Here is a 21392-nt window from a genome sequence, read left to right on the forward strand (position 1 = left end):
TGGTGACTGAGTCAGGTGTGGGTTAGAATCTTAGCTGAGGATGCTGCTCAGAACACCTTCATCTGGCCCCTTCCTATGGCCTGTGCTTCCTCCAGCATAGTGGCTTGGCTCTAAGGGTGTGCACCCCAAAAGAGAGAGCCAAAGCAAAAACCGTATTGCCTTTTATGACCTAGCTTCAGAAATCATGCAGTGTCATTCCCACTACATTCTATTCTTCAAGGAGTCACAAAATCCTGCTTAAATTCAAAGGGAGGGAAAATAGACTCTACTTAATTAAGGAGTGGAAAAGTTCTAGAAGAGCATGGGACCAGAAATACCTATCTGTTCTTTTGTATGTAGGATTTCAGCTGTCCTATCCTCCAGCTCATGAATCCTTTCTTCTGCCTCTTCAAATCTGCTGTTGTGTGTCTTCATTATGTTTTTTGTCTCTTGTATTTTGCCTTTCATTCCCATAAGTTCTGCCAATTGTGTTTTCAAACTTTCGAGTTCTTCATTATGTTCACCAATGTCTTTTTATGTCCTTCATCCTCTTTTTCCTTTTATCTTCCCCCTCAACTCATTATTTTTGATATTTTGAATTGATTTAGGCATATTTGTTTGAAGGTCTTTAATTAGTTGTTTCAATTCCATGATATCTCAGTAAGAAGGGTAAGGTTGTTTTTCCTTGACTGGGGCCATATCTTCATTTTTTCCTAAGGTGACTCAAATATTTTTGTTGTCTAGGCATCCGGTTTCCTTGATTACCCCCAATCAGATTTCCGCAGACCATATGGGCCTAGGTCATCAGGAAGGAGGGTGTAATCTGTATCAGATTTCCCTGAGGATTGAGACCCCCCAAAATTGGCATACTTATCAGTTATGTGGTTTCTAAACTTCCCATTGTGTAGGTTTGTCCTTTGGCTTTCACTGATAAAGTTCCTTTGAAGCTCAGAAGTTTTTTTTTGATGAGGGTCCCATTTATCTATTTTCTCTTTGTTGCCTGTGCTTTGGTGTAAAGGTCCTAGAAACCTAGATGCTTCATAAGTTTTAAGACTGGGAAGTGTGAATCCTCCAATTTTTCATTTTTCTTTTTTATGATGGCTTTGGCTATTTGGGACCCCTTGCTCTTCCATATAAATTTGATGATTGGCTTTTCCTTTTCTGCAAAGAAGGTATTGGAAATTTGATTGGAATTGCATTCAATCTGTAAATTGCTTTGGGTAGAATTGACATCCTAACAATATTTAACCTCTGTTCTAGTTTGCTAATGCTGCCGGAATGCAAAACACCAGAGATGGATTGGCTTTTATAAAAGGGGGTTTATTTGGTTAGACAGTTACAGTCTTAAGGCCATAAAGTGTCCAAGGTAAGTCATCAACAATTGGGTGCCTTCACTGGAGGATGGCCAATGGTGTCCAGAAAACTTCTGTTAGCTGGGAAGGCACGTGGCCAGCGTCTGCTCCAAAGTTCTGGTTTCAAAATGGCTTTCTCCCATGACATTCTCTCTAGGCTGCAGTTCCTCAAAAATGTCACTTAGTTGCACTTGGGGTATTTATCCTCTCTTAGCTTCTCTGGAGCAAGAGTCTGCTTTCAACAGCCATCTTCAAACCGTCTTGCATCTGCAGCTCCTCTCTTGGCTTCTGTGCATTTTTCAAAGTGTCCGTCTTGGCTGTAGCTCCTCTTCAAATTGTCACTCACAGCTGCACTGAGTTTCCCTCTGCCTATCAGCTCATTTATATGGCTTAACTGATCAAGGTCCACCCTGAATGGGTGGGGCCATGCCTCCATGGAAATATCTCATCAGTATTATCACCTACATTTGGGTGGGGTGCATTTCCATGCAAATCTAATCAGCACCAAAATGTCTGCCCACATGCCTGCATCAAAGGATATGGTTCTTCTGGAGGACATAATACATTCAAACCAGCACATTCCACCCCCTGGACCCAGAAAAACATATTCTTTCCAAATACAAAATACATTCATCCCATCACAATATCATAAAAACTATTTCTCATTTCAGTAACAATAGGTAAGTACGAGATCCCATCAAAATCAGTTATAGGTGTGGTCAGTCCTAAGGCATACTTTTCCTTTAGCTATGGATCTGTGAACTTAAAACAAGTTATGTGTTTCAATATACAAAGGAGGGACATTCATAGGACAAACATTCCCATTGCCATAAGGAGAAACTGAAAGGAAAACAGGGTTCACAGGACCAAAACAGTTCCTACAACCTGCAGGACAAACTCCATTAGATTTCAAAGTCTGAGAGTCATTTACAGAACGATGTTGCATCCCTGGGGCTTGAGAGAGTGGGAGTCTAACCCTTCCTAAGGACCTTTTTGGCAGCCCTTTCCTCTCCAAAAGCTTAGGTGAGTGCTCCAACATATCCACACATTGGGGAGACCACCTTCTTGGCCCCACCCTCCTCAAACATCAGGGCAGCTCCTGGATTCCCTTCCATCTCTGGGGCACACGCTCAACCCCTTCAGAACAGTGTAGTGGCAGCCAGGCTCTCCCCAATTCCCCGGGAATGTGCTCCACCCTCTTTGGGCCTTGGGGTGGCAGAATATTTCCTGAGCATTGAGTTGGAAGGCCCTCACTCGACCTCCAGCACCCTTTCCATGCATGTGGGCTGCTCTGCTCTCCCAGCCCGAGACCTCTTGACTCCAGACCTCAACCTCCATGGCTCTGTCTTTGAAGAAATTTTTCCTTCAATTTCTTCCTTGTCTGTCTCTTCCAGTCCAGACCAGCAACGGCTCTGTCTATAAAGATCTCGCAAAAATTCTGTTGGCTTCGCATGAAGCACACAGGGGTCAAAGCCATCAGACAATAGGACTTTTCACAAATCCTTTCTGCTTAACTCCTTTTCCAATCTTGGCTTGTACTGAAATGGCAGCTGGGTTCCATGTTTGGTTACATCCTCACATTGGGCTGTAGCTTCTGGGATTCTACCCCCGGGAAGTCTGTAATTGTCCGAGCCATCAGCTTCTGGTTTCTTTGAACCCAAGAGTTCAGTTCTAAGTTTCTCTCTCTCTTCTTGCATTGTACTATAAGCTGCAAGGAGAAGCCAGGGTACATCCTCCACACATAGTCTGGAGATCTCCTCAGCTAAGTATTCCAGGTTGTAGCTTTCAAATTCTTCTTTCCATCTGACACCAGGACTCAATTTTGCCAAATTCTCTGCCACTTTAAAACAAGGATCACCTTTCTTCCAGTTCGCAACAACACATTCATCATTTCTGTCCAGGGCCTTGTCAGAAGTATCTTTAGAGTCCATATTTCCCCAAATAGTCTCTTCAAAGCAGTTTAGGCCTTTTCTATCAAGTTCCTCACAATTCTTCCAGAATCTTCCCCTTATCCATTTAAAAAGCTGTTCCAACATGTCTGGTATTTGCAAACTCAGCAGCAAAAGCAACCCACTCCTGGTACCAAAATCTGTTCTAGTTTGCTAATGCTGCAGAATGCAAAACACCAGAGATGGATTGGCTTTTATAAAAGGGGGTTTATTTGGTTACACAGTTACAGTCTTAAGGCCATAAAGTGTCCAAGGTAAGTCATCAACAATTGGGTACCTTCACTGGGGAATGGCCAATGGTGTCCGGAAAACCTCTGTTAGCTGGGAAGTCATGTGGCCGGCGTCTGCTCCAAAGTTCTGGTTTTAAAACGGCTTTCTCCCAGGACATTCCTCTCTAGGCTGCAGTTCCTCAAAAATGTCACTCTTAGTTGCACTTGGGGTATTTATCCTCTCTTAGCTTCTCTGGAGCAAGAGTCTGCTTTCAACGGCCATCTTCAAACTGTCTTACATCTGTAGCTCCTCTCTCGGCTTCTGTTCATTCTTCAAAGTGTCCGTCTTGGCTGTGGCTCCTCTTCAAATTGTCACTCACAGCTGCACTGAGTCCCTCTGCCCGTCAGCTCATTTATATGGCTCCACTGATTAAGGCCCACCCTGAATGGGTGGGACCACACCTCCATGGAAATATCTCATCAGAGTTATCACCTACAGTTGTGTGGGGTGCATTTCTATGCAAATCTAATCAGCACCAAAACATCTACTCTACAAGACTGCATCAAAGAATATGGCTTTTTCTGGGGAACATAATACATTCAAACCAGCACAACCTCCAATACATGAACGCAGAATATCCTCCAATTTATTTTGGTCTTTGATTTCTTTTAGCAATGTTTTGTAGTTTTCTGTATACATCCTTGGTTAGATTTATTCCTAAATACTTGATTATTTTAGTTTCTACTATAAATGGAGTATTTTTCTTGGCTTCTTCTGATTGTTCATTGCCAGTGTATAGAAACACTACTGACTTTTGGGTGTTGCTCTTGTGCCCTTTCAATTTGCTGAATTCATTTATTAGTTCTAGTAGATTTGTTGTGCATTTTTCAGGATTTTTGTACATAAGATCATATCATCTGCAGTTTTTTTTTCCAATTTGGATGCCTTTTATTTCTTTATCTTGCCTAATTATTCTGGCTAGAACTTCCCCTACAATGTTGAATGACTGTGGTGACAGTGGCATCCTTGTCTTGTTCCTGATCTTGGAGTGAAAGTTTTCAGTCTTTCACCATTAAATATGATGTTAGCTGTGGCTTTTTCATACATGCCCTTTATCATGTTGAGGAAATTTTTATTTCAGTTTTCCAAGTGTTTTTATCAAGAACACATACTGAAATTTGTCAAGCACGTTTTCTGCATCAAGATGATCATGTGGTTTTTTCCCTTTGTTCTTTTAATGTAATATATTACATTTAATGGTTTTCTTATGTTGAAACACCCTTGCATATCTGGGATAATCCCACTTGGTCTTGGTGTGTAATTCTTTTAATGTGCTGTTGGATTCAGTTTTCCTAGTATTTTGTTGAGGACTTTTGCCCTATGTTCTTGAGAGATATTGGTCTATAATTTTCCTTTCTTGTGGTATCTTTATCTGGCTTTGCTATGAGGGTGATGTTGGCATCATAGAATGAGTTAGAGAGTGTTCCCTTCTCTTCAAATTTTTGGAAGAGTTTGAGCAGGATTGGTGTTAATTCTTCTTGGAATGTTTGGTAAAATTTCCCCATGAAGCCTTGTGTTCCTGGGTTTTTTTTTTTTGTTGGGAAATTTGTGGTTCCTGATTCAATCTCTTTATTAGTTATTGGTTTGTTGAGATCTTCTATTTCTTCTTGGGTTAGTGTAAGTAGTTTGTGTGATTCTAGGAATCTGTGTCCTCTCACAGTCCTTTTTATTTCTGTGGGCCATGATAAGGAGGATGCTAACCAGATCCTCATAAGGCCTAGAACATTAGATACATGCTGGTGTGAAGAGGCTCAAAGTGGAGAAGAAAGACAACTGCAAGAGGGTAAGTGGGAACCTTTGGTGATACTGAAAATGTTACAAGTCTTAGAATTACTACTACTTAAATTTGGGGACATTGGTTACCTATCAATGCAATCAATGCCAGGTGATTGCTAAGCAGTAGCTGGTGATTCACTACTGATATAAGTTTCCTGTCAGTTAGTGTTACGTAATGAAGATGCAGTAGAGAAAGAAAATAATACTTATTTGACATGTCTCCATATTATCTCCTATCCTTAAATATACCTTGTGAGCTAAGTTTTATTATCCCAGTTTTCTACATGAGAAAACTGAGGGTCAGAGAAATCAAGGGTCATGTTAAAGTCAACAGCTACTAAGTGACTGGTCTGAAATTTGAAGGCATATCTGTATTCCAAAGTCTGTGGCTTTTTATTGCATTTTCTGCTTAATAATACAGATTGAAAGATTAAAGAAAACGTACAAATTACATTTAGGGATCACTCTCTTGGACTTGATGCAAAAGCATTCAACAAAAGTGACTAGAATAGGACTTGTGGGCCCATGGCAGAGAGAGACTGTGGGGAATCTGAGCTGAAGGGTTGAACTCATGCAACAGCTTTAAGACTCTGGGAACGGCTGGGAGATCTGAGTCTTAAAGCCATCTTCCCTGCCTAACTGCACAGGGCACACCTCCCACCCTCAGGGCTCATGGCCCCAACTGCACATGGAAATTTGGCGCACTGATTGAACACCCACAAGGTTTGGCCCCCCCACTCACCAGATAGACAAAGTTGGAGAGAACTTGTTTGAGGGTAATAGGTGGCTTGGGGGTGCCATCTGCTAGAAAGTCAGGAACAGTGCACCCCACCAAGCTGTAGCTCTGAAAAATTATACATAATTGTTCACATAAACCTGCATATACTAAAAGAACCCTATCAAGATAAGCAAATGCCAAGAGGCCAAAAACAACAGAAAAATTTAAAGCATATGAAGAAACCAGAAGATATGGATAACCCAAACCCAAATACCCAAATCAAAAAACCAGAGGAGACACAGTACTTGGAGCAATTAATAAAAGAAGTAATCGCAAACAACAAGATCATGGCACAGGATATAAAGGACATGAAGAGGACCGCAGAAGAGCCTAAAGAAGAATTTTCAAGTGTAAATAAAAAAATAGACACTCTTATGGAAATAAAAGAAACTGCTGATCAAATTAAAAAGATTCTGGATAGACACAGTACTAGATTAGAGGAAGCTGAGGAAAGAATAAGCAGATGGGAAGAGTGCAGGCTTAAAAGTGAAAGTACAAAAGAAAGAATGGAGAAAAAATAGAAAAATTCAAAACGGATCTCAGGGATATAATGGACAACATGAAGTGCGCAATTACAAGAATCATTGGTGTTCCAGAAGGGGAAGAGAAGGGGAAAGGTCTAGGAAGAGTATTCAAAGAAATTTTGGGGGAAAACTTCCCAGCCCTACTAAACATAAATACACAAATCACAGACACCCAATGATTCCAAACAGAATAAATCCAAATAAACCCACTCCAGGACATATTCTGATCAGATTGTCAAATGCTGAAGAGAAGGAGCAAGTTCTGAAAGCAGTAAGAAAGAAGCAATTCATCACATACAAAGGAAACTGCATAAGACTAAGTAGTGACTACCCAGTGGCCACCATGGAGGCGAGAAGGCAGTGGCATGACATATTTAAAATTCTGAAAGAGAAAAATTGCCAACCAAAAATTCTTTATCCAGAAAGCTCTCCTTCAAATTTGAGGGAGAGTTTAAAATCCTCACAGACAAGCAAATGCTGAGAGAATTTGCTAACAAGAAACCTGCCCTACAAGAAATACTAAAGGGAACCATAGAGACTGAGAAAAAAAGAAAGGAGAGGTATAGCGAAGGATTCAGAATGAAAGAGATCTAGTAAGAGTACATTAAAGGAAATAAAGAGAGAGTGGGAAAAAATATATCTGACAAACAAAAACCAAAGTATAGGATGGCTGATTCAAGAAATGCCTTCACAGTAATAACATTGAATGTGAATGGATTTAAATCCCCAATTAAAAGATATAGATTGGCAGAATAGATTTAAAAATATGAACCATCAGTATGTTGCTTACAAGAGACTCATCTTAGACCCAGAGACACAAAGAAATTGAAAGTGAAAGGATGGAAAAAAAATATTCCATGCAAGCTACAGCCAAAAGAAAGCAGGAGTAGCAATAATAATCTCAGATAAAATAGACTTTAAATATAAGGATGTTATAAGAGACAAAAAAAGTCACTATATACTAATATAAGGGACAATTCAACAAGAAGAAATAACAATCATAAATGTCTATGCACCCAATCAAGTTCCCCAAAGTTCATGAGACAAACATAGGCAAAACTGAAGGAAGCAATAGATATTTCCACAATAATTGTGGGAGACTTCAATATATCACTCTTTCCTATAGATAGATCAACCAGACAGAGGACCAATAAAGAAATTAAAAACCTAAACAATCTGATAAATGAATTTGACTTAGACATATATAGAACATTACATCCAAAATCACCAGGATACATGTTCTTCTCTTGTGCTCACAGAACTTTCTCCAGAATAGATCATATGCTGGGCCACAAAAGAAGCCCCAATAAATTTAAAAAGATTGCAATTATTCAAAGCACATTCTCTGATCACAATGGAATACAATTAGAAGTCAATAACTATCAGAGATTTAGAACATTCACAAATATCTGGAGGTTAAAACAACACACTCCTAAACAATTAGTGGGTTAAAGAAGAAATAGCAAGAGAAATTGCTAAATATATACAGATGAATGAAAATGAAAACACAACATATTAAAACTTATGGGATGTAGCAAAGGTGGTACTGAGGAGGAAATTTATAGCTCTAAATGCATACATTAGAAAGGAAGAAAGAGCTAAAATCAAAGAACTAATGGAACAACTGAAGAAGCTAGAAAATGAACACCAAACTTATCCTAAACCAAGTAGAAGAAAAGAAATAACAAGGATTAAAACAAATGACATTGAGAACAACAACAACAAAAAAATACGGAGAATAAATAAAACCATAAGTTGGTTCTTTGAGAAGATCAACAAGATTGACAAACCCCTAGCTAGACTGACAAAATCAAAAAGAGAGAAGACCCAAATAAAATAATAAATGAGAGAGGCAACATTACTGCAGATCCCGAAGAAGTTTTAAAAATTATAAGAGGACACTATGAACAACTGTATGCCAACAAACTAGATAATGTAGAGGAAATGGACAATTTCCTGAAAACACGTGAACAACTTAGACTGACCAGAGAAGAAATAAAAGACCTCAATAAACCAATTACAAGCAAAGAGATCCAATCAGTCATCAAAAAGCTTCCCACAAATAAATGCCCAGGGCCAGATGGCTTCACAGGGGAATTCTACCAAACTTTCCAAAAAGAACTGACACCAATCTTACTTAAACTCTTTCAAAATATTGAAGAAAATGGAATACTACCTAACTCATTTTATGAAGCTAACATCACTCTAATTCCAAAACCAGGTAAAGATGCTACAAGAGAGGAAAACTACAGGCCAATCTCCCTAATGAATACAGATGCAAAAATTCTCAACAAAATACTTGCAAATTGAATCCAAAGACACATTAAAAAAATCATACACCATGACCAAGTGGGGTTCATTCCTGGCATGCAAGGATGCTTCAACATAAGAAAATCAGTCAATGTAATACAACACCTTAACAAATCAAAAAGGAAAAATCAAATGATCATCTCAATAGACGCTGAAAAAGCATTTGACAAAATCCAACATCCCTTCTTGATAAAAACACTTCAAAAGGTAGGAATTGAAGGAAACTTCCTCAATATGATAAAGAGCATATATGAAAAACCCATAGCCAGCATAGTAGTACTCAACAGTGAGAGACTGAAAGCCTTTCCTTTAAGATCAGGAATGAGACAAGGATGCTTGCTGTCACCACTGTTATTTAACATTGTGCTAGAAGTGCTAGACAGAGCAAACCAGTAAGATAAAGAAATAAAAGGCATCCAAATTGGAAAGGAAGAAGTAAAACTATCATTATTTGCAGATGATATGATCTAATATCTGGAAGATCCTGAGAAATTGATGATATAGCTACTTGAGCTAATAAATTTAGCAAAGTAGTGGGATACAAGATTAATGCACATAAGTCAGTAATGTTCCTATACCCTAGAAATAACCTAACTGAAGAGACACTCAAGAAAAAGATTCCATTCTCAATAGCAACTAAAAAAATCAAGTACCTAGGAATAAACTTAACCAAGGATGTAAAAGTCCTATACATGGAAAACTACATAACTTTACTAAAAGAAATAGAAGGGGACCTAAAAAGATGGAAAAATATTCCATGTTCATGGATAGGAACGCTAAATGTCATTAAGATGTCAATTCTACCCAAACTCATCTACAGATCCAATTCAATCCCTACCAAAATTCCAACAACCTACTTTGCAGACGTGGAAAAGCTAATTATCAAATTTATTTGGAAGGGGAAGATGCCTTGAATTGCTAAAAACATTCTAAAAAAGAAAAACGAAGCAGGAGGCCTTACACTCCCTGACTTTGAAGCTTATTATAAAGCCACAATAGTCAAAAAAGCATGTTACTGGCACAAAGTAGACACATTGATCAATGGAATAGAATTGAGAATTTAGATAGAACCCCAGATCTACAGTCGACTGATCTTTGTTAAGGAACCCAAAGCCACTGAACTGGGACATAGCAGTCTATTCAACAACTGGGGCTGGGAGAGCTGGATATCCATAGCCAAAAGAATGAAAGAGGACCCCTACCTCACACCCTACACAAAAATTAACTCAAAATGGATTAAAAACCTCAATATAAGAGACAATACCATAAAACTCCTAGAAGATAATGTAGGGAAACATCTTCAAGACCTTGTATTAGGAAGTCATTTCTTAGACCTTTTACCCAAAGCACAAGCAACAAAAGAAAAAAATAGATAAATGGGAACTCCTCAAACTTAAAAGCTTCTGTACCTCAAAGGAATTTGTCAAAAAGGTGAAGCAGCAGCCAACTTAATGGGAAAAAATATTTGGAAGCCACATATCTGACAAAAGACTGATACCTTACATATAAAAAGAAATCCTACAACTCAATGACAATAATACAGACAGCCCAATTATAAAATGGACAAAAGATATGAAGACAATTCTCTGAAGAGGAAATACAAATGGCCAAAAAACATGAAAAAATGTTCATCTTCACTAGCTATTAGGGAGATGCAAATTAAGACCACAATGAGATACCATCTCACACCGGTTAGAATGGCTGCCGCTAAACAAACAGGAAACTACAAATGCTGGAGAGGATGTGGAGAAATTGGAACTCTTATTCATTGTTGGTGGGACTGTATAATGGTACAGCCACTCTGGAAGACAGTCTGGCAGTTCCTTAGAAAACTAAATATAGATCTACCCTTTGATCCAGCAGTTCCACTTCTCGGTATATAACCGGAAGATTTGAAAGCGGTGACACAAACAGATATTTGCACACTGATGTTCATAGCAGCACTATTCACAATTGCCAAGAGATGGAAACAATCCAAATGTCCTTCAACAGGTGAGTGGATAAACAAAATGTGGTATATACACACAATGGAATACTACGTGGCAGTAAGAAGGAATGAGATCATGAAACATATGACAGCATGGATGAACCCTGAAGACATAATGCTGAGCAAAATAAGCCAGGCACAAAAAGAGAGATATTGTATGTTACCACTAATGTGAACACTGTTAAAAATGTAAAATAAATGTAAAATAAATGTAAATAAATTGTAGAACGTAGGGGACCTAGCGATAGACAGCAAATAGCAAAGGGGGAAAGATAATCAAATAAGAACAGATAAGTTATGGAGGGTAAACTTATTGTTATGGGAATGCTCAGGAAGGACTATGGTTTGTTAATTTCTGGGGGGGTATGGTAGGAACAAGTTCACAGAAATGTAGCTATTTTAGGTTATTTGTTTTTCTTATTACTTTGTTGGGTTATAGTCTGTTTATTTTCTTGCGGTAGGGTAGGAACATGTTGGAAGCATTGCAGTTATTATGCCCCTTGATTCTCCTAGGAGATCTCTGTGTAGCTCCAAAGAACAGCAGGAGCAGCAGAAGCTCACGTATATATATAGCATAATCATTCACTCATAATCTTACAAAATACTAGAGAAAATGGAGTGGAGCTAGTAACTCCAAGGAACATTTTCAGGAGAAAAACTAGTAGGTAATAATTAGCTGTGTTGGCAATGTTTGGAGAAAACAGAGGGATCACAAGTTTAGGACCTGGGAAACTGAATAGATGATGGTACTGTAATGTTAAAGGAGTATATGAGGGTGCAGTTAGGAAAGAACTTTGTTTCTCTCCAAAGACTGCCTACATTCATGCTTTGTTGCGTCTCCCTTCCCCTCCTTGCATGACAACTTGGGCAAATCTCCTAATATTCAGGTCATTTGGAATGGTTAAAAATCTAGTCAAGCCTAAGTTGAAGCTTGAATTTCATATCTAATTCAAAGCTTGTCCTCTCTTACTCTCAGGTAGTTGATAATTTGAGTTGAGTCTACACTTTCACTCTCTTTTCCCCTCCTCTCTCACTCTGCTGCTTCTGGGTCTCTTCCAGGGTGGGGGTTTGGAAGGAAGATAGATAAATAGAAGGGATTATAAGAAAAGGGGTGGCAGTCTCTTATATGACCAGTGCCATCAGAGTTAGGTACCTAAGTGCTGGTTCTCTTTTTAGGATGGATTCTTTGGAGGCTCTTACCTGCAGACCTCTTAGGGTCCTCCTTCAGTGACTGCCTCCTGAAGTCCGCCCTTGCAGCCTGTTATTATTGGGGTCTCTTTACTTTGGCAGGTGGTCCAGTAGATAGGGTCCCATCAAGATAATCCTGGCTAATCTACCTTCAGCACCCACTTGGCTGACAAGGATCTTGTCAAACAGGTAGTAGACACTGCCAAACACAGGTAGTAGGGGCTGCCCCATTGTTGCTCTTTTTCCTTGTCCTGCTATTGTGGTGGTGTGCCAGCCAGTTTCCCTCATTCAGAATTCTGCAGGCCAGAAGTGAGTACCTATCTCCATGTGCAAGAATGCCCCCAAACTCCTGGAGACACAGGTCTGGCTCACCTCAAAACTTTCTCCCTGGTGGTTGCACAGAAATGGGCTCATGAGTTTCTTCAGTCAGCTTGGGAGAAAGATCTGTCAGATGTCAGACACCTCCAGTCTTTTGTAGTACCCCCTCTCTGTAGTGAGGTGAGCATATCCTCTCTACTCTTATGAATGCCTTTTGTTTTTGGATTTGGTCTGGTTGTCTTTTATTGTGGTAGTAAAGCTACAGTGAATCAAGCATAAAATGGATATATTTCCTTCCAAGTTCAGCCAATATGTAAACATACTAATTCATTTCAGCAAATATTAAATAATCACTCTGTGGCAGTACTTTGCCAAGGCACTTGGTAAAAATGGTGTTGAAAGCACACACGGTTCTTGTACTTAGTGGCTCTGTACTGTAGTGCACTCCTGACCAATCCTTATTTAGTATGAGGTTAAATGGTTTCCCTTTTGTCAGACATGAAAGATTTTATTTAGTTAGCCCATAATTCACACAGCTGTGCATTCTATTGATGGTATAAACTCCAATCTAGCATATGAAAACTTTATAAATGTGTTTATTTCCATTTCAGGCTCAAGTATGGGATAGTATATCAGAGAGACCAAACTGGGACTGCTGGCTATGTTACTAATGTGAACTGTTCATTCTTAAAAAGGAAGAAAGTACTGTGTCTTTTTATTCTAAATGTGAGACATCAGAAGATAATACGAATAATACTATTAAATTACTAACATGATACTGAAAATCTAAAGAGAATACAGCCAGAAACTCCAAAATAAACTTAGAATACTATAAAAAAAAAATTCCACATAAAACCTCAACTGCTCTTTGCCTCAGGGAGGCACTGTTTTCACAAGGAGTAAATATTGAGGTTATTTCATTTTCCACGAAACTATCTCAGGAAGGACTCCAACTGGAAAAGCAACTAAATGTGACAAGTTATACAAGAGAAAAAAATAAAGAAAACTTACATTGACCCAAAAAGTAAAACTTTTCACTCAAAGATACATTACTTTGTTCTCTAGTCCCTTTAAGAAACCAATAAACAATCTTACTTTGATAGATTTTTATCTTTTGCTTTTCAAGGTAACACACCTTTTGTGTATTGAAAGAAAAAATTTGTTTTAATTTGGCTTATGGGTCCCATACCATCTTTCTATCTAGAAATTTATTTCTATTTACAAATAGAAATTGTCTGTACTACTATTAACAGTTCAATATCTTTGCAATCCCTAGGATTAAATCCTAATCCTCTATTTTAGTTCTGCGTATTAATCTGAATAATATGCTTATTTTAATATTTAAGGCAGATGGTAAACTTTCCTACAGGTCTTGTAAGTGGGGCAAACACGTCACAAAATGTAATGATGCTTTTTTAGGACAAGGTAACAAGAACTTGAGCAGTTGAAAAGCAAAGCTGCATGGACACTGGAGATATGGCCTAAGGTGCTCTGATATGTTCTCCTCCTTTCTTTTAGGCTACAATGGAAAACTGGAACTGCTAGAGAGTCTGAAAACATAATATTCCAAACCCAAATTCTAGAGCATTTTTGTAAGCATCTTTAAAGCATTTTAAGAAAAACACTCATTGCCTACCTACTCTTTCAAAACAGCTCCAAAGAAAAGCTCTGCTTCCTCATAAGACTTTCTTCAATTCCATCACATTAACATTCACACCTTTTGTTAACCAGGGTGCAGAGCTTTGGACAGTTGAAACACAGGGCAAACTGCACGATTTTTCTCTAAAAACCAGTTCTTCATGCAGACATTTCCAACATAATCTTCATTCTTTGCATTACCAAGAGGTTCTTCTTTCTCCGTCTTGTTCTGAATGATGATCAAAAGCCTGAGTGGTATGTTTCAGAAGATAAACTGCAGCGTGAAGAACCCCTATATTCACCCAGATGGTATGCACCTTTTGCCACACATGTTCCATTCTGGACAATGCCTTGGTGAAGCATTTTTTGTCCTGAGTAAGTAGTACAGCTCAACCCGTCCCAGGTCTACAGATATGGCTCATTTCCCATAGGCATGCTGGATAAAGGTTCCAGTTTCTCTTCTTGGAGCCCATCCTTTTCCCAAATGGCTTATTTGTTACAATAATATCCACAGAGCCAGTTCTCAATGGCAGATTGCAAATAACCCATTAGCAGCATCTATAGGCAAGCCCCAGGATGGTTTGCTTTCTTTAACTTGGTTCTTGGTCAATAACAATGAGATGTTATTTGCTGGTCTATTCACAGTCAATGTATTATTATCACCAGCAATATGATAACAGTTAGACCATTCAGTAGCCCCCTCTATTGGTATGGCCCCTGTTCCACACATCGGATCAACTATTATATCAGTAGGCTGAGGAGCACAGAGCCTGAGCATCCCATAGGCAAGAGTAGATCTAAGAGTTGTAGATCGAAATGTGTGATATTTCTCTGGTGGAGACTCTTCTGTCAGAGCAGTGTCCACAACTATTTCATCATCATGATATTCAAAAGAACCTCCACATCAAAGTTGGTCGTATCAGCTTTCCACTTAAAATAATCTTGAACGGCAACCCACAAATCTCTTCAGCCTCATTTGAGGTAAAGCAGTTTTTCTCTCCTGCCCTGTTGCATGTGACTCGAAACTTCAGCACTTGAGGCTGTTTCTTGTCTTGAGCTCTCATCAGTCTCATCTATTTTGGAAGATGCCAAATCATCACCTACTAACTTTGATATCTCCTCTTTGATGGCTGGATTTTCATAATAATCTAAGATATGTGCATCTTTTTTAACATCTCTCTCATCTATTTTATCTCCTTTATCAATCTTCCCTTTAGTTGAATAATGATTTATTTTTCTATGCTTTTTTTTTTTCTTCTTGAAACTGGTGTTGATTTTCCATACTTTCAAAGGGTCTGACCACGGAAGCTTCCCAGTCAAGTCTTCAAAATCCTTTAAAACTTCTTCCTTTGTTTCTTTGAACTGGTAATCTTTAAACTCTTTAACAACCACAAATAAGTTATCAACTGATCTCAGACACTGGACCCCGGTCTTTGCTGATTTTGCATGATGATCCTAATTTCTCTCTCACTTCATCTGCAGCTGTTTGCTCAAAACCAGTAGGTATGGTGGCTCCAATGGTGACTCGGAGATGCTCAGACTCACTTTCTGTCACCTGTATAGACCTCTGGTTCATATGAAGGTTCACATCTAAGAGTTGGTTAGTGGCTTCTTCAATGTCAGACATGTTGGCAGCGCCTCCAAGATCCCTAATAAAGTCCCGGCAGTGAGCGCAGATCCTTCCGGCTAAGGTACCATGCCTGGCTAGGGCACCATGCCTACCCAGAGCACTCAGGTCCTGCCGCCCACAAATGCCTTTTAATGAATTCCTTTTGAATTTTTATATCCCTTATCAAGGCTGGAGGTAGATGAAAGTTATAGGACTGGTCTAGTCAGTTTTTATCTAGGGGATGCAACTGGAAGCTCTTTGTATGGTCTATTCTCAGCTTTGGGGTTTTATAGCCCATTAACATTCTGGTACAATATCATTAATTGCAGATGAGGTTGAGAAAGGAGGAATACTTTTTCTGAGCAAAGAAAAGTTCAGTATTATTCTGGGAACCATGGAACATCAGAGTTAGAAGAAATTGAGACACCATTTAATCCAACTTCCCATCAAAGTCATGTTTATAGTGACTGAAGAAGTTATCCAGGTTCCTTTGAACACTCCTAGGAACACATTCCTTCCTCTTTAGATCTCCGTCAATTACTATATGAACACCAAAACACTTAAACATGCCTCCCTTTCCTCATCCATCTGATAATATCTTCTCCACGGAACATTGTTGGGAGGATTAAAGGAGGAAGATATTTAAATTGCCTAACCCAGTTAAAGAAGTGCAATGTTGGTTCCCTTTTCAGGTCTTTGTTATGGGACCACATATTCCATTTTTGGATTGTTATCATTTGGAGAAAGGTCTTGCTCATATTGAACAGCCTCTGTATGTTTTTAGCACCTCCCTTAGTTCAACCCCTAGTGGTCACATGTCTTTTTTTTCCTTCCATATGACAGCCTTTCAGATATATGTGATTTTAGTTGAAGGAACTGGAGATATTGGGAAGAAAAATCCGTTTTTTCTTTCTTGGACTGGGGAATTGCCATAACTGTTGGGCTTCCCTGTGACCCCCAAGGGGTATTTATTTAGTGAATGGGTGAAAGATGATATTTCACTTTCTAACATCCAGTGCTGTGCCAAGACTGAATGAGCGGCTTGGGAAAGACAGAGTTTTCTCTGACACTGGTGGGTTTGAGTATAGACTGGCTGGGTTACTGTAGGATTCGAGGATGGAAAAAGTGTGTGTGTGTGGTATGTGTGTGTGTAAGTGACAAGTGTTGTTAGACACGAATGCATATCGAACGGTTCTATTCTTTGCTACATTTGCGGACACTATTATAAGCTCGTTTATTCGCGGTAATGACGGTGTAACGTGGAAGCTACAAAGAAAGCCAAAAAGTCTTCACCAAATACCTACCCAAGTGGTCAGAAACTCCCCTTAAGGCTGGCAAGTGGAATCAGAGTTAAGAGGCCTACCTTGAGGTACTGCTAGTCTTGGGCTACAGAGTTCTTAGGCACCGCCTTTTTTCCTTGCATGCCAGCCGCTAGGCGGTGCTGGAGAGCTTGATACCCACCAGCGTGGCGCTCCGGCAACCCCTTCCCGGCGGTCGGAGAGACTACAACTCCCGTGGTGCTCTAGGAACGAAAGAGGGGGTGGGTACGGGGAGGAGGGACGCGAGGGCGGGCCTTCCGGGTGTATGTTTCCGGCGTCGAAGGCCGAGGCCGGGGATAGTGTGAGAGCTGTAAGATGGCGGCGGCGGCGGTGGTAGAGTTCCAGAGAGCCCAGTCTCTACTCAGCACCGACCGGGAGGCCTCCATTGACATTCTCCACTCCATCGGTAATGGCCGTCGCGCACCTTCCCCGTCCCCGCCTCGTCCTGCTCGGCTTATGTCGGTCGGCGTCGGCGGAGCGGGGCCGGGCTATCCGGCTATGGTGCTGCTGACTCACTGTGTGTTTGAGGGGGCCGGGCCGGGGGCGCAGGCCGCTTGGGGCTCCCAAGAACCCCCTGGGTCCTGCTTGGGTGGTTAGCCCCGAGGCCGCCCCTGCGTCCACTCCGCGACTGCTGACTCACGGTGGGCTCTGTGTGGAGTGGGATAGTGGCCGGGTCGGGGCCCTTACCCCTCCCCACGTTGTCCCCCTTTCTAGCCCGCGTGGGCTGGCTTGTGATGGGGAGAAGTGCCGGCCGGCGGGCTTGTTGAGAACTGGACTGAGAGCCCTGCATTTTTAAGGGCCTTAGGGAAACCCTCTCAGGACTGGCATTTCCCGCCGTTGTTATCAGCACAACCTGTCTGGGGTGGGAGCGCTCGCGCTCGTTTGTCTCTTGGAGTTTCCTTTCTACGGGACGCTAGGAACTGCTACTTTTCCCCAGCCTCACATCGGAAGGCTCTAATAAAGGAGGATCCCTTTCTCGGTGGGAAATATCGAGGGGGCACGCACTTCGGATTGGCATTTGATGTGAGTAGATGGCCGAGACGTTCCTTTGCCTAAGTGTAGGGTGTGAGAGCGAGGTTTGGGGTGGGACCTCCCGGTTAGAGAGGTGACTAATCGTCCCAGTCTCCCCAGTAGAGGTTGGAATTGAGTTCAGGGAGTTAGTTGTCAGCAGCGAAGTTCCGGGAACTCTTTGGAACCGACCGGCTGCACATTGCTGGAGAAAATTAAAGAAAAATTGCTTAATACTGTATGCTTACCTTGCACCTGCACACAATAGGAAAATTGAAATGGGAGCCCCAGTCAGTTGCTTCTGAGTGCTTACCACTGGGATTCAGGTGTGAACAGAAATAAATTTATGATGACAGAGAAGGCTTAAAATGTCCAATCATAAAGGGTTCAGTTAGGGCATGGCTCTGCACTGCACATGTAGTAATGTGATTTTATAAATAATGTGGCTTGAGAAGATTGGAAATGGATCAACAAGTGGTGTGAGAATGCACGTGTATGTGGGATTTAGGATGTTGGCATTTATGTTGACTTTTACTAGTCTATTGAATTCTGGTATTCCTGGCTTGCATGGAGAAAGAACAATTAGAAGATCTTGGTATCTTTACCTGGAGAGGAGAGGTGGTGGGAGTCAAGATGCATCTGGGAAAAGATGATATTGATAAAGGATGATATTGGTAAAGGGGGTTTCATTTTGAAATTCTTATCTTGAGTTAAAATTAAAGAACTAGAGCCATCTCAGTCACCATAACATTTGTACTTTTATTCTGTGACTACATACTAATTGAAACTAATGTGGGAAGCATGAATTTTATATTTTTTGGTGCCCTAGTGCCCAATAGTTTGTCTTTTACAAAGTAGAAATTTTAGTAAACATTATAATTAAAGTATTTCTTGTTTGTGCCTGCACACAATAGGAAAATTGAAATGGTGTATTAGGACTGTATTAGGAGAGTTCCCTGAAGGCTTTCCTGTTAGAGTAATTTTGAGTCATGGTGGTTGACAGCCTTTTTTCCCCGGACTCCATCATGGAGTATCAAAATCTTGGTTTTTGTCAAGTCATGATGCTTTGTAAGAGAATTGATAACTAGTTGGGATGATCACTAAAATTATCACTACAAATTTAAAGAGGCCATTTGATGTTGGAGTGGTAGAATAGTTATTAACAGTTGAAAGTGGGACACATAGCACAATGGTATTTTAACAGTACTTGAATCCTTTATAAGGCAGGAGTTCCTCCTAAGTGTAACTGTTCAGGATCACACTGGAGCTTTGATATTTTGTTTTCCTGAATGGCTTTTTAGAGTTGTTTATCCCTAACACATCCATTAGCTGAGGCTTTCCACAGACCTATATTTTGTTTAAAGGCTTTTGACTTAACAGTCATTGGTAACTTGGTCATTTATGTTTAGTTTGTGGCAGATTAATGCACAGGCATGTTTAACATTTTCACATAACATAATGCCTAGCATGGGGCTTAGCACTGTAATATGAAGGATCTGTTTTGTTTTGTTTTAATCTTGCTTTAACAAAGTAACTGCAACAGAAATCTCAAGTATTTTTGCATAAGGGAAATTCTAATTTATAGAATGAGAAGGCATATTTAAAATCAGAGAGGAGAATCTGTTTTCATGATTTACACGGGACATGTCCCACATATACATGATCATTTTGTTCTTAATTGTTTAGAGGTTTTTTTTTTTTTAAAGCAAAATTGGTGGCTGTGTTTGTGCAGTTGGTCTTGTGAGGGTGAAGTTTCCCTCAGTCTTCATTTTTTTGTCAGAATTTTAAGAGGGTCTGCATTTTCCCCTCCCAGTGAAGCGTGACATACAGGAGAATGATGAGGAGGCAGTGCAGGTCAAAGAGCAGAGCATCCTGGAACTGGGGTCTCTCCTGGCAAAGACTGGACAAGCTGCAGGTAAGTGCTACAAATGGATTGCTTTCTTTTTTACTTGAAGTGCTGGGTGAAGTTTCAGTTTTTTATTAGAGTGAAGGAACATAAGAATGCATCCACACACTTGGTGGTATAGTTCAGTTTTATTTTTTTGTCAACTTGTTGAACTTCAGTTTTTTAGGAGGAAGTTAAATGACTTTTAAACTCAGTTCTTTAATGGAAGAGTTTTGTTCTGCAGGTGAAGGAAGATCCTGTTTCTGTGGGTTATAGTGATCTGTGATTTGTTTCTGGTTTTCATCTTTTTGAAATCTCACTGTATTCCATTAAATACAGCAACAGTGTCTAGTGATTTCACTGAGCAGCTCTGATGATTTAAGATAGAGTGACTTTAGATCCCTGACTTGAAAATGACTAGAGATTTTGTATCTGAGTGACTCGATGTGCATTTTTCCTGGTACAGAATGAGTAGAACATTAAATGGACAGAGTCTTCCCAAGATTTCTTCACTGGTACCTAGAGCTTTGTGTATATCTTTGCCCAAACATTCTAGTTGTAATTGAACCATTGACTAGCTAGGTTTGAGTCTGATAATGGATATGTTCTTGGGTTGAGGAGAAAGTCCTGTTGACCACGACAGACCTTTGCCATTAAAGTGGTTATAGTATATGGAGAGAAATCTGCCTAAACTTAAAACAGGTGATTTTTGTCAACTCTAAAGGGAATTTAGAGTTTATCTGATTAGAATAGATTATGCTCTAGTAAGTGACCTCGTGAATTACTTTCCCAAAGAAAGTACATCTGTTACATTCAAGAGAATGATGGGTGTAAATTAGCAAAACTTTTTGAATTTGAGGATTAAGATCTTTCCCAGTTAAGCATAAGTAATGTGTTAGTTATTAGTCTTAATCAACAAAAGGTTGAGTAAAGATGTGTGAAATTCGCAGGATGTATTTACATGGATCCGTCTTATTTAGAATATCATTCTTAAAAAGATTTATAATAAAAATTGTATCTAATGTTTTTTTTTTGAGTGCTTGCTATTAACCAGTTACTGGTTTAGCTCATTGAATCCTTGAAAGAATTTGATAAGGTAATTGCTGTTATCCATTTTACACATGAAATGCAGAAAAATTAACTTACTTGAGGTCACTTGGCTTAGCAAGTGGTAGAGCCAGGATTTGAACCCACTTGAGCTCATGGTCTCATGGCATAAAGGTATTTCTTTCCTACAGTTATCCACTTATGGATTATCAGCAGAGATTTTTCATCTTGGGCTCATTGCCCTCCTATCTAACATGTTTATAGATTCCTTTTGCTTGTCAATTAATGTGAACAGTTTTGATAATTAGTCCATGCAAAAAATAAGGTAAATTTTTGAAAGAACTGTAAGGCCAGGTGAAGTGACTTAAGATTTTTCTTTGTTGAAATATCCAAATCTCTGCTTTCCTCCAGTGGCATGGATAATTACAAACAGCAAGTGGTATAGTCATTGCTTA

The 21392-nt window shown here is 39.7% G+C and overlaps 1 protein-coding gene and 1 pseudogene across 1 annotated transcript in view; one reads left to right on the forward strand and one right to left on the reverse strand.

Annotated features, from left to right (window-relative positions):
- Window positions 1–14254: 14254 nt before the first annotated feature.
- Window positions 14255–15696, reverse strand: LOC119514189 (annotated as a pseudogene).
- A 1569-nt stretch (window positions 15697–17265) lies between these two features.
- PSMD11 (proteasome 26S subunit, non-ATPase 11) overlaps window positions 17266–21392 on the forward strand; it is a 30995-nt gene continuing 26868 nt past the window's right edge. Inside the window, exons 1-2 of the mRNA XM_037809837.1 lie at window positions 17266–17403; window positions 19819–19920. Of these exons, the coding sequence (XP_037665765.1) occupies window positions 17313–17403; window positions 19819–19920 (193 nt within the window). The 5' untranslated portion in view covers window positions 17266–17312. The remainder of the gene's footprint in view (window positions 17404–19818; window positions 19921–21392) is intronic.

This window comes from Choloepus didactylus, chromosome 18, assembly GCF_015220235.1.
Source record: "Choloepus didactylus isolate mChoDid1 chromosome 18, mChoDid1.pri, whole genome shotgun sequence".
Taxonomy (NCBI): domain Eukaryota; kingdom Metazoa; phylum Chordata; class Mammalia; order Pilosa; family Megalonychidae; genus Choloepus; species Choloepus didactylus.